The following is a 25,378-nucleotide window of genomic DNA, read 5'->3' as shown; positions in this document are numbered from 1 at the left end:
TGGTACATAAACATTTATGGACAACGACTCAGTGAAGATAGTTTCCTTCTCTGTGGTTCAGGTCACAGAAACAACATATTCAAAAGCTATGGAGTAAGAAGGTTTCATTAGGAGTCTCAGTAGTCTTGAGTATGAGGGCGATATTAACATCAAGAGGATAATTACTGACAGACATACCTCAAACACTAGCACCATGGAAAAAGAATACAGTCACATCAAACACCAATATGACGCATGGTATTTGTGAAAATCCTCAACAAGAAGGCCAAGTTGAAAAAAAGTTCTGACTTTTCGCATTTGATCCAGTCAGTCTCAAACCATCTATGGTGGTGTGCAGTAACATGCAATGATAATGTGCAGCTATTGAGAGAGAAGTGGGTCTCTATCTTGCATCATGTGACAGACAAGCATTCTTGGAGAGATGCAGAGATCTTCAAAAAATGTGACCATCCTCAACTAACCCGGAGAGAAGACCGTAGAAAGTCCTGGCTAGAACCAGGATCAGCAGCTTATGTAGCCCTTGAAACAGTGGTCCTTCAAACAAAATTGCTGAAGAACTTGGCCAAGCTCACTAAAGTTTGTCACACAGGTGGGCTTGAAGTATACCACTCCATGATCCTGAAGTACTGCCCCAAGAGAGAGCACTTCTCCTACAAGGGTATGGTTGCTAGAACACAACTGGCAGCCATTGACATCAACCACAACACGGGAAGGAACCAAGCTGTAATTCAGAAGCCTGGGACGAGGATGGGAAAAGCAAGATACCGCCCATGTTTCCCCAAAAAGGGTAGTTAAGCTTGTGTTGGAAAAGAAAAGTTATTCTTTCCTTCCTGAGCTTTAGAAGAAAGTGCTGGGATTGTGTGATGGCTCAGAAATTGACCTCCAGAAAATTGAAGAATTAAACTTTACCAGCAAACATTGCAAGTTTGCCTGCACCGGATAAACAGAAATTGATTCGAAAACGCCAGTCCAGGTTTTCAAGATAATCTAGACTAGAATTAGCCTTTGTGTACCTGCAGGTCACATGACCCTCCACTTTTTGGTCCTTCCCCTGCCACAGGTCCCAATCCCCCTCTGCTTTGCAGGCTATCTTTGGACAGCTGTGTAAAATACTGGTAAAAGATATCCCTTAATGGAAAAAGCTCCCCGATATGGAAAGGTACATGACAGAACCAAGTATAAATGCTATATACAAAATATGTAATTAATGACAATGGAAACTGATGAAAAGGGCAGATAAGTATGCAGTACCTTTTAGATGTTCAAATGAAAAATTATATTAAGATATTATTTCTATTTAGGTAGGAATTGACTGTAAAAAGAAATCTTAAAAGAGATCTTTTCTTTACCTATCTACACTACATTATATATTGGAGTCTCCCCCAGTATGAATACATTATAAAAAAAACAACAATTGAATGGTGACTTTCGCTTCAGCTTATTTAGCTTGTTAGCTGCCAGCACTCGTATAACTGCAAATGTTTCTTGGTTGGCTAGTGATTGTGTTCACTAGTGCTTTGTACACTATTCAGCTGGATATTTTGTTTAGTGTGTTTTCAATAATAAAATATGTAAAACATTCAAAATACGTTTGTACCAAGAGAAATCTTTATGTAATTATCAAAAAAATTATGTAACACACCTTTCTATGTACTGTATCTTAAATGAATACATGGTTATTATACATTTTGGTCTCAGCTTTTTCTAGTCTATGTTTTTGTTTTCAATTATCTTGCAATTAAATATGCCAAAAAATTGCAATTCCAGGATTTTTTCCTGATAGAAAAGAATCCACCCTGTATAGTAACTGAACTAAGGAATAAATAAAATGTATATATTCACTCCATGTAACATTATATCAAGCTAATCATCGGCATAATGAAAACTCTCAAACTGAAAGTCCTCCTCTAGTCCAGGTGGAGGAATGTGTGCTCTGATGCACATGACAGCACAAGAGGGCAGAACAACCCAAACTTCCTTTCCAAGAACTCCCCGGACCATCTTGCTAGTTGTCTATATGCAATGTGTCTGTACTGCTTGTGCTCTGGGCGTTCATACGCATCTCTGTACTACTGTTTGTACTGAGCCCATGCTGTGCGAAGAACATACTTATTGCCACAAACAGGTAAGAATCCAGGATGTTGAGTAATGCATGGTGGTGGTTCATCAGCATCTCTATCTTCAACAACAGACTGGCATGTTGCATCTACTTTTTTGGATTTCTTGGCAGCAAATGCGTTCAGCTATTGTATCCATAATTTGGCAGCTACCACAGGTACACCTATTAACAAATAAAACAGTCCTTAGTATTTTTGAACAAGTGAGAGTATATATACAAATTGTGACACATTTACATCCCTGCATCTGTATCCTACAGTATATAACTTGTTGACAACCAAGCGATGTTTAATTGTGACAGTTGGTTTTGCTTTCGGTTGCAAAGGTCGTGAGGCAGATTCAAATGCATATGTATAAAGTGCAAGAAGACAAGTGGTAAACACGATTCTATAAAATGGATATGTTGTTGAGTTTTATTGTGATGAGACAGAAGTAAAACTTACCAATCTGAATTTGTAAGTCGATTGTTCTCTTGTTCATCGTCTTCAATAACGTCACTGTCAGATCCTTCTCTGAACTGTGAGATCTCTATTTCTGTTTCGAACTGATATGGCCGTAAAACAAACTCGTTGTCCATTTTTAAAAATTCTTGAGCAAAACCGTCTCTCGAGCTGTCCGAGTCTTTGGAAAAAGAATTAGACTCCGACATGCCTTTAATTGAATGACCAGGTCGTATTTTTTCCCGTAAAATTATTGAGTAAAACGTCTCAGAAACAAGGAAAGAAGTCAACTAAACGCTTGTAAACAACTTGACGCCGTAGACTCTTATAACGTTGTGACGTCATTACCCTATTTTTCTGAGCCCGCGATAAAAGTGCAAGATGGCGGCCACCAGAGCGTTATATGCGATGTTTTGAAATTATTATTTTAGGAACACGGATGCTCTATCCCCTCTAAAAATTGAATTTTTGTGTTTCTCAATTGGTGTACTTTCTCTTGGGGGTTATTTTGTGGGGTAAGTTGTCCTTTAAGCAAAGGTTTGAGGGAAATTTTCAGTTAAAACATTGCCGTTTTGATAATTTTGAAAATTAAATAATTGCCATTCATTCGCCATAACTTAACTTGTCAGGAAAATTTGATTTTCACCTCTACATTGCGTTGGATAATTTTTCCGTGTGCACCTACTCGGATTCCTTCCAGATTCTACCTACTGAACCTTCGAAGGATGACCTTAAAATATATGCACAAATATATTTGGGTTTTTGACTTTGTGATATTTGTGGTGCAGTGCTGCATTTGAGGAATGTTGCCGAACTGTTATTTCTTACTGCATAGCGGCATGCTGCTTTCTCATAAAGCGTGTCCTTTTCTAGTGCTCTTTGATGTTTTCCCAGACCTAAATGAAGTTGAAATGACGATAATCGTTAATAAGTCTTAACACATCTTTCTTCGGGACATGAAAAAGAAGACCAGTTGCATAACCACGTCTGAACAGGCGGCGGGCATCATTTGGATTTCATCCGTCTTGGTCTTTAACTTCGCTGAAATGAAATTCCCGCCAACCTGAACATTGATGTCAGTGCATTTGGAGGTTTTCACAAGCCCTGGAACTCTGACAGTTAGATACGAGACTATATATTATTCTGTTATTCTCTTCCCAGCACCAAACCCGTACGCTTTCCAGACTCTCAGATGTTTGTGATCAATGTATCCTATGTTAAAAAACAAACCCACGCTTTCCATTTTCACTGACAATGTGGAATTGTGAGTTGCTACTCGATCTGGCAAAGTAATGCTTAGTCGAGGTATACCACCAGATCATTGTATGGCCTCAACAATTTCCTTGGCTGTGGTTTCCGAGGTTATGACCCTCATTCAGATGAACTCTCATGTGCGATTTTATGGACTCAGCCTTTCGATCACATGCATGGGCCTTTTCCCCCCTGTGGATCTAAAAAGTCCATGCGCTTAATAGAAACCCCATGGTACTGACGTTTAAAGGAAACTCCAACAGTTGTTGGGCCGGAATGATAGCAGCCGGCGTTATCTTGCCTGTAATACACTTTTTGTAGCTTTGGCATCAATTTCCTAACTGGCCATTACATCTTTCATTACTGCAAGAACGGCAAAACTGTCTTGAGTGCATGTTGCGAAAACGTGAATAAAAGCCATCGTTTGGTGCTCTTGGTCTGCGGTCTTTTGAATAGCCACTGTTGCATGCCAGGGAATTCCCCTTTTAGCAAACCAATCGCTTTGGCTCTTTATATTTGCGCGGCAAAAACTTCGTTGCTCAGTCCTATACAAGATACGCGGATTTTTCATCAAGGCTATCAAGCATATATGTTCGTGCGTCGTCCTGGTTAATACAGCGTAGAAGATGACCTTTCCATGCGAAAATATTCTTCTTAGCTTGTGATGTAACCAAGGACAGTTCTTCTTTGACGACAGGAGCAACGCTTTGGGAGGACATTTCTTGGACTGCATTTTCTACTTCATTTAGGAATGTTGTAAGTTAAGCGATCGCATGTATGTATGAAGATGTTTGTGGGCACAAATGGACTTATAATCTTTGTACTTTGGGTCGCTCAAGGCATACGTTCGACAGTGGTCTGGAACTGTTAATTGCTTTGATACCACATTACAAGATCGTCAAACGCCTTACCTCCTTCTCCGCTAATATAATCTAGCCCATGTAAGGCCTTTTTGTACTGAGGCTGGACGGTTGGACATAACCCTTAATAGCGTTCTATGGCTCATTGGAGTGAAGTCATTTTCTTCTGAATATACTAAATACTGCTTCACAATTGATTCAGGTATCATCATTCAAATTATGTTGAGTACTGTTATCACCTCCTTCGTAGATAATTTGACTGGTCTTTCCCCTAATGGTAGATCCTGAATATAATATGTAGACTAGTAATGAAGTCCAAAAAATGATCCAACGCGGTTTTGCAGACAGCCATTCTCGTACAAGAGGATTGCAGTGGTCGTACGCCCATACCATGTACTAGAGTGTGCCTTCTAGCTCTGCTAAATCGAGATCGCTTAAGGTCTGGAATCCAGCTCTTCAGTGTTAGAAACATCTCTTTGTCGACCATGATAGATAGGATCTGTCGTCTAGTTTCCTAGCCGCTGGCTTTGTAATAACATTTGGCTACAGCTTCCATAAAAACGTTATCCACAGGTTCATCATTGTCATCTTCGTCCCTGTATAACTCTTGTTTTAACGATTTTGACTGAATTAAGGAACGCCACAATTGCAACGGACCAGAATGATTTGGTGCCACTTCGTCTAATACTGCAGCAATTACTTGACTTGATTCCTGACTAGCCTCATCCCGTGGCGTTTAAAATTGAATCTAACTGGACTAATGTCTCTGCTCTGTAAAATACATTAATTTTTTGAAGTGGGCCGTTATGGTTTGTCTCGTTAGGTGAAAAAATAATTCCCGTCGCTGTCTCGAATTCATCATCAGTATGATGATACATAGCAGTTTTGCTATGAGCAGCAGGAAGAGTAGAGGTAGAACTCGTTTCGTGTTGTAAATAGATTATACAATTTATCATTGCAACCACAGTTCGGCAGCGTTCCTCAAATGCAGCACTTTACAAAAACCACAAATATCAAAAAGTCGAAAACCGAAATAAATTTGCACATATGTTCTTAGGTCATACTACATAGGTTTAGTAGGTAGAATTTGGAAGGAATCCAAGTAGGTGCACATGGAAAAATTATCCAATGCAATGTAGAGGTGAAATGCAAATTATTGTGATAAGTCAAGTTATGACGAGTGAATGGCAATTATTTCATTTTCAAAATTATCAAAATGGCAATATTTCACCTTAACATTTCTCAAGCCTTTGCTTAATCAATACGCAGTGACAGAGTTTCTCTGCATAGATCTGTTTCTGCACAGGAGAGACGTTTTCAGGCCATATATTTTACCCTCAATTTCCTCTGATTTGAAGACGGTTAGAATCGATTTTCTCGATTTTCCTCCACAAGAAAGTATGTTTCAAAAAAAACAAGCCCTGCCACGTTTAAAAGTGAGGTTTTCCCCTCCTTTGGACCAAATATGACCATAATCGATTGTTTTGCCTGGCTAATGGTTGATCAACTTTTACAGACATTCGCTCTTAAAATTACTCTGCTATACAATTTTTTCTATCGCTTACTCCCCTTAAATAAATAAGGATGATTTTTAATTTTTCCTTTATTTTAATTTTATTATTTTTAGTATAATCATTTTGAGAAAAAAATCGATTTGCTTTCATTTTATACTATTTTCAAATCATTGATTTCCTCAGTTTTATTTTAAACCTATTTTTAATTGCTTTTATATCATCATAATGTCCAAACGAATCGAACAACTTAAAGAATTGACGGCAAGGGTCTAAAAATCAAATTCGCTCTCCTTTTGAGATTACATTGGCCATTATTAGATATGAATCCCTTGGTAGTTAGTTTTGTAAAACTTTATTTTATTTTCGAGAAAACTGCTAGAGCAGAGGTTCGACCGGAGTCTAAGCAGGAGAAGTTAAAGAGGACTAAACTAAGATCATAAATATATAAAGAACGTTTGTATCGTACTTTTTATCGTAATTTTACAGAAATCACATTTCTAAACGTAAAGTGGAAAGTACTCACGACACCAGCATCTTCATAATCGTGATTACACCACGAGGGAACGTTTCCCCATCCATTATGAGCACAGCTTCCAAGTGAGGCCTCTGAGCCTGAACATCCCATGTTGTTCAACAATGCTTTACCAGTTCCTTGTCCATCATACGAATAACCAACAGTTTTGGTAAAACCAAGTTGACGGCAAACAACCTTGGCATCGGGCATATCCCAGCCACCATGACAAACTGTTCCCCATTGACCCTGGTGATACACCTCCACGAGACCCGCTACAGCATTTTGTATTTTTGTACCAGGTTCAAATCGTATGTCGCTGGCAGAAGATCCTGAAGTGTACAAATTGGAAATGATATAAGAGAAATAAATTTAAATTTATAATCAAACGCTGTTTTCTATGTTTTGTTTATATGAAAAAAGTGTTTTCTATTGTGAAATGTTTGAATATTAATTTTAAATCGTTGTAAAGTTTTAAAGTTTAATAAAAAGCATATACTTATTACTATAAGAATTCTATAATAATACTTAAAAACTTAACTTACCCGTGTAGCCAGCACACACGACACCAACATCCCACGTGTGACTGTTGCACCCAGAGTGAACGCTCCCCCACCCATTATGCGAACAGCGACTAAGTGAGGCTTCTGAGCCTTTGCATTGCATGTCATACAGCCAAACTTTACCCGTCCCTCGTCCATTCGACCAATATCCCACAGCTTTGGTAAAACCAAGTTGGCAACATGCAACCTTCGCATCATTCATATCGAAGTAACCATAACACACTGTTCCCCATTGCCCACTGTGGTAGACTTGTATAATGCCGCCGACGCCGTGGAATGGTGTATTTGCTACAGAGAGCGTATCATGCGCAAGTCGGATAGGAGCTGTTGCATCTATTTAAAAAAATATAATATAAACGAGATCAAGTTTAGTAATGTGTTTCTATGACTTTAAAGTTCCGTGAGAATATATTTCGAGATTACCATGTTATCATCGTTATGCCATTATTATTGTATGATATTTTGAAAAATAGATCATAGTTCAAGATTGATATTACTGTTTAATTAAATTATTACAGATGAGGTTTTCTTGTATTTTGTTGTAGGGTGATTCTGTAAGGTCACTGTTACATTTTTGCTCGGTGTTTTACTTTAATGCATTGGTTATGTAACTCGAGAACATATTAAATGTAGTTATATCATATTAAACTAGAATACCATAAATTTTGTTCTTGCAAACTATGTTTTTGGTGTTTTGAATTTCGTTGCATTTTTTCCTGAAGAAACGACTAGTTCAATTTTTTCAAACTCAAAGTTATTTAAATACATTACTTATCTTTAGAAATCTTAGGATTTCGCACTGCAAACATTTTCAAGCAATATAAAATATCATTAAACATAACTACTTATTTTGAGATAGTTGACTATTTTTAAACCATAAACTATGTTTGGGAATTGCCCTTTAGCTAGTTTTACGAATTGTTAAGTTTTATATCAGTTGAATCACAAGGATCAGTTTTGGTTTGTTACTATCTTCCTATTTTTAGATAATTTCTAAAAATTAAGACACATGTTTTACTGGCTTTAAGATCTTTCTGTAATAAATCGACTGTAAAGATGATTGCAAACAACATTAAAAATAAAAAAAAGAATCATCAGTTTCTATTTCATGTGTTTGGGGGAAAAAAAACGAAATAATGAAATGTTCTAATAAGTAGTTAATTAATTGCCTATTTGTACTAGAAGCACACGTTTTATGTCCCATGGTTGTGCTACCGCTGCAGTAAGGCATTTATTGAAACTTACCAAGTAGCACGAATTCCTTGATGAAAAAAAGTACAGATAAGTATGCTATGAGCCACTTCATGGTTCTCAGATTTTGCCGTCTTAGAACTCAACACTCTCGTCTCTCGTAAACCATCAAATGAAGACCATGCAAGTAGCAGAGATGTGTTTGTGTCGCAAGCTTTGACTTACTGTGAAATTGTAAAGCAACTGTGGGTTTTTATAGGTATTCGCCTGTAGCGTAGCAGCGTTGATGTTTCGGTTTAATTAATTACAAGATGAAAAAACGAAACAGCTACTGAAATTGAAACCTTACCTTCAAATAAATGATATATTTTTGAAGAAAAATAATGATTAAAACCTAACTTCGATCTAGGATAAATAAAGTGTATTCACTATGATGTCGAAAAAGGTGTGCATCCTATCATTTTTAAATCTTAGTTTCATGTAAAATTCCAATATAAACTTAGTGTTGGTAGATGTAACAAAAATTAATTTAATAATTTCTAGGATGTTTATTTTTTAAATTGTTATTGCCCATCTGAAACGAACATTATTTCCTGGTAGAAATCGGATGCGAAAAATGTAAAATGTACACGTTGCCCTAACAAGATCTAAGATTGGGAAGTGGCAAGCAAATAAAAATACCTGTTTAAGGAAACCATATTGTAACCTTATTTTATAGCTTATGAAATACAAATAATATCTCCGTTTTGGAAAATTTATATAGTTTTTTTCTTTAAGTCCCTGTTACAAATTAAAGCGTCTCTTCTAGTTAAAACATGGAAATTTATTGATTCATATACAATTTTACGTGCAAGCTTTTCAAAATTTATTCTGTAAAAGAGCGGGAAATTATTACCCATTAATATATTAAAGAAATAAGCATCATTTACTAAGCATGGCATGTTTTAAAATGACATTTTAAAGATAGTTACTTGAAATTGAAAAAAACGATAACAATAATTAAGCTTTGGTAAGTTCGATTTTTACCAGAACGTTTACAATGTTTATTTTAATTTTGACTACTGATTACGGTTAATGATTGCAGTTTGACTTGTTTCTTGACTATTAATTTGTAAAAATTTTATATTCTAAATCCGTCTTCCTTAAATACAAATGTTAGTGTTTCTTGGGAATTTTATATGAGCTTTTCGAAATTGATATCGATATTACATGGATTCATTCACCGTGTAAATTCTTGTCATGTTTCTTTTTTAATTTCAATTTTAATGTCAATATACAAGGAAAACAACGCGAGTGGTTGAGGAACAGTTGACAAGTGTCAGATACTGAAATGTTATTATTGAAAAATACGAAAAATTAGAATTTTTTTTCCTTTTGGCGCGAAATTTACATTAGACATTTTTTTATTTTATGTGTAATTTTTTTTCCATCTCCAACACTTAATTTATTGTTTTGTAAATTGTATGCATGCCTTTTCTTTAAAAAAAAGCCTTTAATGTGTCTATGCACCAATTTGCTTTAGAAAACAAAGATACGAGTCGCTTGAAACAATCAAGTGAAATAAGCCTTTGATTAGCCAATATTTGTGTTATCAGTTTTTTTTCTTTTAAACATTTTTCGACATTTATTGTTTATTGTAGTTTCAATCGAGATGGTATCCTAACCGAAACATTGGATGTATATTAAAGCCCTCGATGGGCAAAGTGCAGAAAATCTCCCTCCAACATGACAAAAGAAAAAAAAAACCCTGCAAACCATTTGAAATCCCCGACATATGACGGATTTTCAAATACAGATTAGGATTCAATAATTGATATCGTTAACAACTTCGATTGCAACCTAACGGAAACTTTTGTGTTAGCTTTTTGTTGCACCTTGGAGGAACCATCTAGAGAAATCCTCTCTTTATCTTGACCAAGACTTTGGACCTTATTTGAATACGGATTGTGATAAGGTACTAGGATTTTTGTAATAGTGTGTAAATGGAAAAACTGGCAATAGAAACTGCTAAGTATGAAATTTTATGAGGTAATATGCATTACTGTCATTACAGGTGATTGCAATAAATAAAACATTAACATATTTAAGTTATTAGATTCATGGAAAAAAAAACCGCACTGATTGCTTAACCCTTGTTAGTATTTGAGCGGATTTTGTTACAAGGATTGGTGAACCGTGATATATAATATGATGTTTATAATGATAAAGCCCTTTTTAATTTTTGCCACAGAAACCCACAAGTACCAACCCCCGTTCCCAAAATACCGCAATACAAATATAGATTTAGAGTATATTCAAGAAAAAAAGAAATTTAAATAAGCTTTAATCCTAATACCCTTTAGGTTTCTAGTTTTAGAATTTATTTATTGAAGAGATAAATCTTTTAAAGTAGAGAATACTGAAACATTTATTATTCATATTACATAAAAAACTACTTAAGCATAAAACTTTTAAAAATGAAATGATTATTTGTCTGAGTTTTTATTTTCTCTGTAATTCCTAATATAAGGATGACAAATATTCTAATATGCCAATGTATGTAATTCATAAAAACTATACCATTTAGGATAATAAATTTATCAATAAAAAACGAACTGAAGACAAACAGGTTTTACTTCCTAAGGAGGCTCGAAACGGTTTTCCTTGAACGGGGTCGCAATATAGGGACAATGACGTAGGCACTAAAACGTCATATTATCAAAGGAAAATGTTGTCCTAAAATGTTCACATTCAAACTGAAATACGCTCTATTTTAAATGTATGAATATGATTTATGATTTGTAATTCAAAACAAATTTAGTTGATTTTCAATAATGCTGTGCTGTATTTTTTTACGAAAACTCACCGTTTGGTTATTGAGTTATGATTTAAAAAAACTTTGATGGCATTAAACAGGTTCTGATGTCGTCATAGTAACTTCCGTCATGTTTTCATATTCAATGCGATGTTTTTTTAATCAACTTTGGCTTTTCAGATTTGCATTATTTCCCATTATGGCCATAAAAGGCTTTTCCAGGTAGTTTTTTTGATTGTATGTCAAAGCAGAAACACTTTCGAACCTCCTTAAATCTCTTTTTTACGACGTAATCTTATTTCCGAGGTTGTTGATTTTTAAATTTAAATTTAAATTTATTTCGCCATAAAGATTTTACAAGTCATTTATGCTTCAAAGGATAAGGAAATATAACTTACATGAGATTTAAATGACTAAATTTTAATATAAGTACAGATAGCGTATATAGTGATTAGGCATTAAGTGATATTTTGGTATCATGGTTGATGCATATTGCTCTCTACATGTGATTTATTTGCAATAGTGTAGCCGACCAAATTAATACTAGCAACAAGTATACTGGCTGTCTCTAACATTGTATAAGAAAAGCAATTACGATAGAAAAGGAAAGTCGCTATGTCTTTTTTATAAATATATACAAACTTACAAATAGATGGTTTAGCAATAGGAAGGCAAACAGCTATGTTATGCAGGCCAAAAGTAAGCTGGTATTTTTATAATACTAACTTCGCATTCAGGGACGACATCATGTGGTAAGGATGGATTAGAAAACTTCCAAACAAAGTCAATTTTGTTCAACAAAACGGGTACGATTTGTCGTCGCTACGGTCCACAAAATTGTTGAAAAAGCTCATGAAATAGCATTGCGTTTACTGTAAAATGTCCATAACTCGTTCGTGAGATTAATAATAACTAAAAAAACTGTTGAAACGATAAAAAAAAATAAAGGTTGGCATGACTAGATTACATGGCTTGCTTTGCTTGAATAGATACTGATATAAACTATCTATATTTGAACAGAAACGTCGATTGAACATAGGTGATAAAACAAAAACACTGCAGACTCCGAAAATCATTGGGAATGAATGAGCGAATGAAAAACACAAATCGAGATTTTTTTCTGGCATTTAGCTCACAGGGATCCCAATCGGGCAAATGCAAGATTAGTGTTGCTGCTCGCCTAAGGGCTCGGAGCAATAAATAGCAAGGGAGAAAAGAAAAAGAAGTAGTGGTAGTAATATAATTACACAGGGTGTTCCATATTTTTGTGACATACGCCATGGTAAACTGTTTGATATTAGTACGGCAAGAATGTTGTAATGATTTATTTCACAATTCATAACAAAAAGATATGAAAAAACGGAAAAAAATTATTTAGATTTTAGATAAGGATTTAGTTCTGCCTTTGCAATGAATTTTTTCGTTTATTCTTAATATAATGGCGATATAATTATATTAACTACATATCTGATTATAGATGCACAAAGAATAAAGATAAATATGGAATACAGTAACTGAAGTAAGAAAAAGATAACGTGAGAAATTGACAAAAAATATAAACATAAGCATGTAGATACACACCAATATGAATAAATTGAAATATATCGATTAATTAAAGGGAAAGGTAATATAACGGTAAAAGGTAACATTAGATCCTCTGTTTCAGTATCACAGTTCAAGCAAAGGGTTAAAACCTGGCTTTTTCAACAAGCATTTTTTAGTAGTTTTATTCAGAAATCTATGTTTTTACTTTTCAACAAACTTTGATAATGATTATTATTATGTATAAAAGCGAATTAATGTTGAAAGTTATTTCAATCATTGATTCATAATTTTATGTAAAATAATGTCTATCAAATATATATGTATTTATAAAGTTGCCCTAATTATCGTTTAAAGATTTTAATGTGCACTACTAAACCACACTAAATACCTATATAGTTATATTTTTATATGTTTTATCAGATCTTTTTGTAAAGCGCCATTGAACCATGGGGATATTAGCGCTATATAAATCATAATTTATTATTATTCTTATTCTTATTGTTATTATCTTTATTTACAAATTGCTTCAATTTTGCTTACAAAATTCTAAGTTTACCGAGACCAATCCATGGGCCTTGGGAAAACAAGAATATATTTACAATACGAGGTGGAATTAAAATAAAAGATAAAATATCCAGATATGATGTGGTCGATGGTCTCGTCGTAATCACCGCAGATTCTGCATTTAGTATTAACATCTTTTCCCATGATCTTATTCTCGTAATACCTTGTAGGCAGCGTCTGGTCTTGTGCTGCTATAATAAGCCCCCCTGTTTCTGACTTCAAACCTGTTCCTTTTAACCAACTGTGTGTTCTCTGTTGTCGACATCTGCTTTCTTGACTTGCCTGATGTACTGGCCATGAAGGGGTTTACACTCCAGGTTTAGCACATCTGTTTTGCCACATTCGGTCTTGAATCTTTTACTTTCTTTGTGTATGGAGTACATCATTTTGTTGTTCTCATGCTTAGAGACTAGACGCACGAGGCAATCGTTGTTTTCTTTCAAGTACATGTCCAGACCAATAGTTGAGATCTTGTTCGAGTTTTCTATCTGGACAAGTCCTCTACCTCCCTCTCTTCTCTTGACATATAATCTGTCAACATCCGCTTTAGGATGATGCATGTGGTTCATTGTTAGGTATTTCCTCGTCTTTGCGTCTATTCTTTTGATTTCACTTAACTTCCAGTTGATGATGTTGAAACTGTATGATGATACAGGTACTGCTAAGGTGTTGATAGGCTGGATCTTATTGGCTGCGTTCAACTCACTCTTTAGTACCAATCTGAGTCTTCGATAGTACTCTTTTCTTACCTTTTCTTTCACATTTGAATGCTGTATTCCAACACTTTCATCGATGCCTAGGTACTTGTAGGTTTTCTCTTGGTCAAGTTCTTTAATGACTGTGTCAATATCAAGTTGAATGTTCGATTTCTTTGTTAGTTTAGCTTTTTTGAAATTAGCTTTAGCACATTTTTCAAAATTCAAAAGACCAAATTTCATGTTGATGTCATTACTGAAGTGGTGCACAGTGTGGAGAAGTGTTTCAAGAATTTTGTCATTATTTGCATAAAGCTTGAGATCGTCTAAAAGAGATGATCAACTTTCACTTTTTCAATGCCATACCCACATCATGTGCTATTTAGCCAATTGTGCCAATTGACTAAATTATGTAAAATGTTTCCTCGAAAAAAGAGAATGGTGGTTATTTAATATCATGCTTTATTTAATATTTGAAGTTAGAATATCATAGAGCACCAACTGTTAAACGTGAAGGAAATGACATTTCTCAAACGTATTTATTTCGTGGCCAAAAGAACCTATTTCAGTGACTTTCAGGTGCACACATACTCGCATAATAACAATAATAGTTCAATATTTGCTATTGTAGTGCTTAAAATGGGGTCATTACTAGTAATGACATATTAAGCCTTTATGAAAAATCAGGGTAGAACCTGAAGTCGAATGACTTTCTACCCCTGGTAAAATTGCAAATACGGTATGGAATGTTAACTGCACTTAATAAAGCTAATCTTCAAACGGGAATGGCTAATGGTTATTGCAGTTAAAAAGCCCATGACGCAATAAAAAATATGATTTTGGAAAAATTGCATTACTTTACGTAAACTAAAAAAAAAGGGTAGCTTAATTCTGTTTTTATTGCAGAAAACCAGCTCTATCTTCTAAGTGAATGGATGAAAGGTCCATCCTTCTGTTCATGAAGTTAACTTGATTTGCGAGAATCATATACCCAAATCAATAATTTAAATTCATTTTTTTAATCGAAGCGGCAATGCCTAAAACAGCTTTGGCTGTGAGTCCAGGGGACTGGTAACAAGTCCGTAAAAGTGAATATTTAATAGTATTGAGTTGAAATATTTGGTTTTGAAGCAGAATCACATGTTGCGCTATCAAAACAAACACTCAAAGTCGAATATTTTCAAGATATGCAGGAAAATACAAATTTGAAGGTGTTTGTGGATCTGAATCCTGGATATATTTGGCATTTATAGGCCATGTGACTAATCACGTGATCATTATAATGTTCACATGTGAGTTGAGAGTGATGGTTTAGTTGATAAAAAGTAATGTGCACATGTTTTTAACCAATGTATGGGTGTATTAGGTACTTACAAATGCTTTAACTCGTGTTCATCAACCTAAGCAAGCTAAAATTGCCTGTGTAGGGAGGGGTGAGCAGCAGCAGTAAGGCGGACTCGCAGAGCGTCGGCAATGCACCTGGAATTTCACGGGTATTTCCCGGGGCTGGGACCCCCTTGCGCGATCCGGCGACAGCGGCGAGGAGCGCCTTACTGCTGCTGTGTTTGCGAAGATATTTAGATTCCTTGTAGGGTCGCAAACGAAGGTTAAAATATTTCCTAGATATAGATGGACAACATCACGAGCATTCGAAATAGAACTGTACGTAGGTTACGAACTCAAGTGTTGGATCGTTTGGATGCCGACTTCGCCTTCACGACATTTACAGAAGGAGACAGAAGAAATTATGGACGAAGAAAGAGCTGAAAGAATAATCGACTTAATGCCGGAAGTTGACTACCGTCTTGAATTGACGTTCATAAAGTATCTAGATGGCGATTGGGTGATAGAGAGGGGTCGTAATCCTATCCGGGCGTCAGGTAAGCGAAACTTGTTTGTATTAAACAAGGATACAAGACCTGGTGCGATGGTGGGTATAGACGCGTTATTCTATGAAGTTGCCTATCCTGTTACTGTAGTTATCTACGGCGCGTATAAGATTGAAGAGCCAGACGTTAGGAGACTCAGGCCGATGAGACATCCCGGTAACTGCGTTGGGAAGTTGGTGAGGGAGTTCTTTGAGGATTCCTCTCGTGGTGGTAAGTTAACCCCAAAGAGAAAAGAAGCCATAAGAAAATGGGAAAACTCCACCTATAAGGCCGGAGCAACGATAGACAACATCAAAAAATTAGAAACCCTCTTAGAGAGGCGAATACATGTGAAAGATATCACGGATGGGTACATTTATCCTGGGACTCATAAGTATGGAGGTAGAGGTGCTCCTATAGTCATCTACCAACATAATGGACACGCTTGGAGGGAGTTGAGATTCCCCAGCAAGAAAGAGACTAAGGTCTATGAAACTTCTCCATTAGCAGATTTAATAGACGAGAACTCCATTTGGTTGATGGATTCAGAAGGAAGTCAGTTTATGACCCAAGACGGCACTTTGTATCGCCCGGAAATCGAACACCAGCGCATCCAAAGCGCCTGTGAAACCCTTGGGGAAGACTTCTCAGACGAGGTCCTCAGCTCTCGTAGTTTGGACTTCTTAGCCGCAAAAAGAAGGAATGGGTGGAAACCGACCCCCAAAGAATTCAAAGACATAGCCAAAGCCTGCGTAGAACACGGCCACGGCGGTCTTTGGAACATGGAGTACGACGAGGAAGAATACGTGTCCTTAGACATGAAGCACTGCTATCCTGCGTCATTTAGAGGCCTGGGAGATTGTAAGGAATATTACGACCGCTACGGTCATCCAGATTCACAGTTCTTTCGTGTGTCCTTAGACGGCAGCTACGACGCGCCAGCTACGGGGTTCGTCAGATTAACGTCTTGGAAGTTGGCTAAAGACTTGCACCCCATAATTTACGCATGGTACGGGAAGCATCTACAAGAGAAAGAATGGATACCAGTGCCATTGTTAAAGTTCTTTGAAGAGCGTAAGCTCCTGAAATACACAGCGCATGAAGCCATACTTTGCCATAGCGCCTACACGAAGTGGCTCCCAGAGCACAACCCAACCGCCCGAATTGTCATAGGCAAATTTACCCAGGGCGCTAAGGAGGGAGAGAAGCACATGCAACGGCGTTTAATAACAGACGAAGGAGAGTTAAGCTTCCTCATAAAACGTGCCCACGATCAAGGAACGATGGTGTCTGTAGAGAAATGGGATTACCTCGTAGAAGAGCAGCTGCACGAATGGAATGCTTTGTGTTATTACCAGGACCATCGACCGCAATATTATCACCTCCGTGCCAGTATGCTCGCATATGCGCACATTAACCTTCTCGTAATGCTCTTGCGGTTTGACAAAGAAGACATTCCACGCGTAGCCACGGATTCCCTATATGTGAAATCGCACGTATTGGAAAAGATGAAGGAATTCTACACTGCCGATGAACTCGCAGAAAGTGGACAGTGGCGCGTTAAAGATGAGGAGATAAGAGCCTGGAGGGCACGTGTAGAATATCACGGAGAACACGCCCGCGGTTCCATTACGCCGACGGAAGAGCCACTGCCCTCAGTTGCGGACCCTATTTCCTACCAACGCTTCTCTTACCTTTACGGCACGGGAGGTAGCGACGACGCGTGTGTTAGAACTCTTTCCTAAGATAAAGGTGCTAACGCCAACACATCGTTTGGAAAGAGAACTCTGCGAAATGGGCCACGACGCGCAAACTTACCACAGCTTCTTTCGCTGGAATGGCCAAAAGTGGGTGCCGGAAGCCATCCACGACATACCTCCCGTGATACTTTGGGATGAAATCTGTACCGTGCCCTCAGAAATCCTGCAGGAGTTCGTAGACTTCCTCCGCGGAAAGTGCCAAGTTGTATTTGCCGGGGATCCATGTCAACCACCTCCTATAGCCGGAGAAATGCCCCATGAATGGTTAAAAGAAATGGTAGACTATCATGAAGAAATTAACACAGACTACCGTAGCAAGGATCAAGTGAGGAAATTAAAGGCAGAATTAAGGGGCCTTAGCGACGCCGAACAATCTAAGGTGTTACGAAAAAGAATGCGAGCGAAGTCGTATGAAGACTTCCTGTATTCTTGGCATCCTGAGGATTTGGTGTTAAGCAGTAAGCGCGCAGCACGGTCGCGCATACAGAAAGACTTACTCAAAATACACCAGGAGCGGTTCCCTAGTCATTTGGTGCCCGTTTGTTATAAGCCGCGTGACACCCGCATGCAAAGAAAAGATGTCTTAGTACCAGGCACGAATGTTCAACTAGAGAACGCAGGTACCCACGATAAAGCCTGGGTACCCATAGAAAAGGTGGAAAAAATAACCTCCCATCCAGACTGTCGCTTGGGCTATTGCATGACAGTCCACAGCGCGCAAGGGCTTACCATAAAAGAAACCTTATGGATCATAGACCAGCGGCTGTGTTGGAGCAACCTTATCTACACCGCCGTAAGTCGTGTGGAGTATGCCAAACAGTTAAAAAGAGCCTGGGGTCCGCAATTGCGCTACGATAAAACGCCAGAGGACGTAGCTAAGGTGAATATCGCCAGGAAGCTCCTTCGCTACAAGCGCCACGACGAAGGAAAGGGGTTAAAGTTCGACTTATGCGTGGACGACGTCTATAAGAAAGGGGCGCGGTGTGCCAAATGTAACATACCTCTACTATGGAGGTTTGACCCAAATGATGATCAGCAGTTCTCCGTGGATCGTATCAACAACAAGCGCGGCCATTGCAGAGGTAACGTAAGACTGACATGCCTAGAGTGTAATCGGGCGCGTGGAGCAGCACTACTCTGAGTCTTTGGGGACTATGAGCAGTTCTTCCTTGACAAATCCACGACTTGGGCCATCTAGGTAATACAACACGGGTTGCCCTTCCTTGGTGACGGACTTCGAAATCTTATACGTTTCCAAAGACCAGTTAGGATCCGTGGCTCTCTTACTGCCACCTTCGAGTTCCCACGGCTGATAGAGGTATCTGACCACTATGTCGCGGGGAAGCTTTTTTTCCTTCAGTCCGACCGCCCTTGAACTTCTGACGTAGGACTTGTGTTCCACGTGTTTCTTTTTTATGGCATCCTTGGGTTTCATTCCCGTAGCCCTGGCCCCCTCGTTGTTTAAAGCCGCGACGACCTGGGGGAGCCTCTGAGTCCATTCCCTGTTGCGTTTGGAGGGATCTTCCAGCTCTTTCCAATACTGATACCCAAACAGACGCTAGGCCAAGGTCTTATTAAATCTTTCGACGATGCTCTGACCCCTGTGGTACTCAGCTTCGGCTCTCCTAATCTTAGTGTCGTGGTCTTTCAGGGTCTTAGTAACCACGCCCATGAACTCTGTCCCCGCATCCACTTGCAGCAGCTTAGGCCATTTCAAAACGCGCTTATAAATCCTACCTAGGGCTTCTGCGACTTCCCCAGAATCCTTGCTGGTTATGGGTTCGGCGTCCTTGTATCTGCTTGCGATATCAACTACGGTCAAAGCGTATCTATAGGTCTTTCTTCTCACCTTGTCGTGTGGTAAGAAAAGCAAATCCGCTTGATGAACTTCATTGGGGGCATTTACGGTAAAGCTGGGCCTGGGAATGTAATTGGGCACGGGAAGATAAACCTGCCAGAGGGTTTGATTTTTTAACCAGTTCTTAGCCGTTTCTTCTGATACCCTGGCCGCGGTCGCGAGTTTCTTGATAGCTGACGCTCCTCTCCAATAGCCTTCGGGTCCATAGTAAATCCTTTTGAGTTTGTCCTCAGTTCGACCCATTATATGAATTCCAGGACGAGATTGATATTGCGTCCGTTGAAGTCCACCGTCTCTCCGTCCACTTTAATGGTGATGTTTATGCTTTCTACCAAATTAGACAAACCATAGCTCAAAGAAATGGGAGTGTATTCTACTGGGTCAAATGGATTACCTTTGGGCAGAAACTTGGACATAAGAGAAGACTTTTCTCCATCGTTGTAACTATGAACCAAATCGCAATAGACTTCGTAAGAGGATGCGACTTTCCATTTCACGGGTATGGCCGTGTTGGTAATTTCCTTGCCTGAGACACCTAGTAAAGATCCTAATGCATCAGCTTTTCCTAGGGTTACCGAGAAATTGTTAGGAAGATTATGTTTGAAGGTCATTTCGTGCGGCAGCCCTGTGGTGAGAGTATAACCGCGCTTGGCGAGCTCCTTAGCAAGGGTGATTGGCGTGTAATGTCCATCGGGTAGCATTACGCCTTGATAATTGTTAGATCCCTTATGCACGGTGACCATACAATTGACTAAATTATACCAAGAATTGTACAAAGAGCAACTAACCAGCCGGACCTTATGGGCTTTGATGGGAGGATTCAAGTAAGTGGTAAAGTCATTCTTGTCGCTTTCCAAAAAGACGATCATTATATTAGATACGCCAAAGCCGCGCCTCCTGCCAGACCTGCAACTCCTACGAATACCAGCTCGCTATCTTTTTGTTTCTTAGAAGGCTGGTAGTAATTCTTGAACTGAGGCTTTCTCATTCTAAAGTCGGGGTGCGCCTGTGCATGAAGTCTAAAGGCGTAGTCTGTGTTTTCGAAGTTCTTATCCGCCTGCATTTTGTCTTGGTAGTTCTTGTCCAACCAATCCCTGTAAGCTGGTCTTTTTTCATTCCAAGCTGCCACGTCCCTTCGATACTTTTCCAGCGCTAAGTCGTGTCTCTTCCTTTCGGCTTCGAGTCTACTTCCGCCAGTTGCTGCCTTTTCTATGTACTTAGCCGCGTAATTGGCGCCAGTAAATGCTAAAGCAGCAATTAGTGAACCACCTATCATAGCAGCCATTATACATTAGGGAGTTACTTTTCCTTACGTAGGTAATCCTTTACCATGATAGCCCCGCCTACGGCAGCGGTCATTTTAGCAAAGTTGGCGAAGCTCTTGCTTGGGTCTTCAGTAAAGTCTTCTTTGAGCACTTTCTTACCTACCCAACCAATACCCGCAACGATGGAAGTAATAATGGCTGCCTCTTCAACAGTTTTCAATAACGCGGTTGACATTATATTACAAAGCGAGAAGGTTATTCCATCACGGGTATTTTGCTTCTAGGCTCCTGCGTCACATGTACGGGTTCTACTTTCGGCTTCGTTGCCCGCCATTGTAAGTAGAGGCTGCCTGCTGCTATAGCAACTCCTAATGCGCCAATGACGTACCCAGGATTAATAAAGGATTCCTCTTCTTTTTCCTCCATCTTTTCTTCCTTTTTGGCTTTGTTCTTCCTGTTCATCTCTGCGAGCTTCTTCCCCGCGGCAACTCTGCCTGGAGATTTAGCCTTGGTAATCTTCTGCTCCTCTACTTGAGGGGTTTCCTCCGCCTTCGATTCACTCATTTATACTAAGGACTTGAAGGACTTGATAAGTAACTTATGGATGACTTGGGTAAGGACTTGATAAGTACTTAAGATGACCTGGGTAAGTACTTATGAATGACTTAACTAAGTACTTCAGGCGACCTGAGTAACTCCCGTGGATGACTTAACTAGGTACTTGATCAGGTACCTCGGCAAGTGCCACCTCGAATACCCTTTCGACTTCTCTGTCCTTCTTAAAGTCCTTCCAAGATGTTCCGAAGGAACCTAGTACCTCCTTCAAGTCGACATGCTGAGCTACGTGCAAAGCAACAGAGGCGACTGCCATTAACTTACCGCACTTCAAAGACAATCAGCCGCAGGTTATCTTAAGTTCTTGGGCAATGACATAGTCCTCGCTTATGTCCTTCCGCAGTTGCTCCACGTCGACTATGGGCAGCGCAAGTCCGAGAAGCTTGGTGGCAAGTCGGATAGCGGAGTCTGCTACGGCATCCGTGGTCTTACTTGCAAGGGCGGCCTCGTACCTCTTATGGAACTTCTTAACTTCCTCTTCTGACAACTTATTAACCTGCTCATGTGTACGTTCCTTGCCTATCATTTCTTTGCACTTCCCAGAAGACACAAGGATGTTAAGTTGTTCCTTAAGGTTACTTTCGTCTAACTGCGTGGGGACGTCATCTATCAACTGCTCAATCTCCATATACATTAGGTATCAAAGATTCCAACCGTGTAGGGAAACCTCAACGAGAAGATCATCTTGGAATGTTGGTGTGTTTTTAGATGCCGCATGTATTCGTGTAACTGTTCCTTGGATATCTCACCGCCGTAGTCGCTTAAGATGGTTTCCAGGTCAGACTTGCACGGAGTATAAAATACTACGAGAGATCCTATGTTTTCCCTAAAAGGCTTAGAGACGCTGGTAAGCTGCTGCGAGAGCAACCAAACGCTAATATTGTCGTGTCTGCCGCTAAAGGCGAGTTTAACGAGCTCGGAAGTGCGTCTTTTTACGTCGTCCCCACAGGCAATGTCATCCAGTATGAGGAGTGTCTGTGTATCTTTAGGGAATTGTTTGTGCCAGAACTTAAGATGTCCAGATAACTCGTTAGGGTCTAAAATATCTACGAAGAAGTCGTCATCTTTCGCGCCCACGCCCGTCCAGGTGCGGTTATTCACGTAGGTGGGGCAAAGTAGCACTATGTAGTCGAAACGGTATCTAAAGGGTCCTAATAGCTGCTCTACCACGAATTGGGTCTTTCCGCAGCCGGTGGGTCCTACTATCAGAGCGTTACAAGGCATGTGATCTGGGTTCATATATTTTAGGCAACAGGTTGCCTTCTAGAGGCAAATTTATTTGCTGGTATATATGGAAGGTGCACCGGTGGAAGCAGTCAAAGCAATGGTTAACGTCGTCAAAGAAAAGTCAGACCTGGAGAGGACGGTCGAAATGCAAAGGGAGGAGATAGACCGGCTGAATGAACGCGTAAAGGAGCTTTATGAGGACATGTGCGGTCTGAAGCGCGCAGAGCGGTTTGGCGCGCTAATAACGATGGCAGGTTGGGCGAAAGATTCCATTAAGGATTTCATGAGATATCCCATGTAGAATGTTAAGATGCGGTTAAATTATTGTTAAGGTTACCATCAAACTCATCTAAAAGATGCCTCAGAATGTTAAAATGCGGTTAAATTATTGTTAAGGACCCATCAAACTCCTTTGAGAAATGCCTCAGAATGTTAAGATATGGTTAAATTATTGTTAAGGTTACCGTCAAACTCCTCCAAAAGATGCCTCAGAATGTTAAATGGAGGTTAAAATATTGTTAAGTATATATGGACTGCTCGAAATGTGAGAAGGTATTTAGTACCAAGCAAAGACTGCAATACCATGTTTGGCATGGAGTTTGCACAAAGAAGCCGATCAGTAAGGCCTGCAATGACTGCAATAGGGAGTTCAGCACTCTTCAGAAGCTGCAGCAGCATGTCAAGAAAGGGGTTTGCCGTAGAACTACGCAGTGTAGTTACTGTGCTAAGATCCTTAGTAGCCGCCAACGTCTTCAGACACATAAGCAGAGACATGAGAAGAGTTACCAATACCTTTCGAAGAGGTACGATCTGGAAGGGGTGGATTGTTACCAGTGCGGCGATCTTATGAGTCGTTGTGAACATAAGGACGATTACCTAAGGAATCGAATAGACTACTTTAGAAAGATAAGCAGAACGCTGCCCCGCTTTGACGCGTTAGAAGGTGTCCCATGGACTAACAGGGAATACTGGAGGCAGCAGTGTGAGAGATGTGGATGCGTAAGAGAGGAGGAGCACATATTCGACTGTCTCTTAACAAAAACTTAACCTCAGCTTAACATTTTGAGGCATGTTTTGAAAAAGTTTCCGACCTCCCTTAACAAAAACTTAACCTCAGCTTAACATTCTGAGGCATCTTTTGGAGGAGTTTGACGGGGTCCTTAACAAAGTCTTAACCACCATTTAACATTCTAAGGCGGTTTCCGAGATGAGGTGTTTCTGACACACCATGTGGGAAGTATGGTAACCCAGCATCTGCTTACTGCTGAATTTCCTGCGGCAGTGTTTGCAGACGAGGCTGGGCTTCACTTTTTTGCATACCTTATGGGAGACGTGGTAATTAAGCATCTGCTTGCTACTGAAATTCCTACTGCATTCTTCACACTCCATTATATAATAACTGATTAATAAGCCTAGTATGTCATCCTTAAAATATATGATAGCCTACGCAGCAGCATTCCTAGGAGGATTCCTAATAACCCTTTCAATATATGGACTGTATTACGTGCGAACCCCCTGCTGACTGCATCGTTAAAAAAGAGTCGCCGACCCTCATTGTCGACGACCCTACTTTAAACGCGCCTAACCACATAGAGGAGACGGGGCAACCCTTCTTTCGATGTCAAACACCCACCGCCCATCCTGCTTACCATGTGAACGCAGGTGGGTAAATTCCTCACCTTGTATTACATACCGAACCCTGTCAGGCGCCCACAGGGAGTATTCCACATTGTCGTATTTGAGGAGTAACCGCATTCGGTTTAAATCCTCGAAGACAACGTAATTTTTTATTTCGTATGCAATACCCTCAATTAAATCGCGCCAATGCACTTGCTGGATCATATATTCTATGAAATATCTTTAAATGCGTTGTCAAAGTCTCGCTGCTTTTAAAGCTCTTACAGCACCACCTACAAGGAATGCGTAAGTGTTCGGCGTATGCGGCAATCGCACGGCAGATGTCGTCGTAGTCGTTGCTAATTAACACTTTGTATCCATTTTCCTCATACCTTTGCAGGAGTAGTTGCTGATCTGGTGACAATCTACCGTCGCCCTTAGGGGTTTTTAACTCAATGCAGAAGCCGCGGTAATGCACGTGTGCGTTTAACAGTAGTAAGTCAGGTTGACCTCGTTGGTAACCTTTTTGCCAACACTTTATACGCTTACCGTCGCTGTCCTGCAGTTCTCCTAAGCCTGGCGCTATGAGCATCTGTGGGTAAAACCGGCGGATGTAGTTAACCACCTTCTTATGTAGGTCAAATTCGTTTTCTATCTTAAATACCAACTTATTTGGGGTGTCAAAGCGCTTTTCTATTTCATATTTGCCGGTCTTCCTTAATGCGGGTAGCACTTCCTCGAATACCCAATCACGAAACTCCACAGCTTTGGGTAGCTTAGAGCTAAATATCAGTTCATATAAACCAGGCTCCGAAATAAACACGGAATGTGGATGAATAGTAGAAGAGCGGTGATTTGGAGCCCCTTTTATGTCAACCCACCTTTCCTTGTATTTATCGGAGACGTGATCCCTAATTGCGTCCCTGGAACGTTCATAACCTAACGCAGACGCCACTTCCTTCGCTTTGAAGTATAGTTTTTCGCCTTGCGCAATGCATTGCAGTTTTGTTTCGTTGTTTTGGAATACGCGTAGCATCGTATATTTGAGAAATATTTTAACTTTTTTTCTAGGATTTCGTTAATATGCAACGCTCTTTAGTTGATTCATTTCTATGCTCAGTT

The 25,378-nt window shown here is 39.4% G+C and overlaps 1 protein-coding gene and 1 long non-coding RNA gene across 2 annotated transcripts in view; both read right to left on the bottom strand.

The window, feature by feature from the left end:
• The window catches only part of LOC116306028 (scavenger receptor cysteine-rich type 1 protein M130), a 42,510-nt gene extending 33,846 nt beyond the window's left edge, over nt 1-8,664 (bottom strand). Inside the window, exons 1-3 of the mRNA XM_089033731.1 lie at nt 8,503-8,664; nt 7,240-7,590; nt 6,719-7,026 (exon numbers count right to left, since the gene is read on the bottom strand). Of these exons, the coding sequence (XP_088889857.1) occupies nt 6,719-7,026; nt 7,240-7,590; nt 8,503-8,563 (720 nt within the window). The 5' untranslated portion in view covers nt 8,564-8,664. The remainder of the gene's footprint in view (nt 1-6,718; nt 7,027-7,239; nt 7,591-8,502) is intronic.
• The window catches only part of LOC116306029 (uncharacterized), a 328,067-nt gene that overhangs the window by 94,535 nt on the left and 208,154 nt on the right, over nt 1-25,378 (bottom strand). The gene's annotated exons all lie outside the window — the stretch shown is intronic.

Source organism: Actinia tenebrosa, unplaced genomic scaffold, assembly GCF_029948245.1.
Source record: "Actinia tenebrosa isolate PJP-AT-01 unplaced genomic scaffold, QUT_ActTen_1.0 PGA_scaffold2__45_contigs__length_23673736, whole genome shotgun sequence".
Taxonomy (NCBI): Eukaryota; Metazoa; Cnidaria; class Anthozoa; order Actiniaria; family Actiniidae; genus Actinia; species Actinia tenebrosa.
Note: the sequence above shows the minus strand (reverse complement) of the source record. Positions and strands in the feature narration are given on the sequence as shown.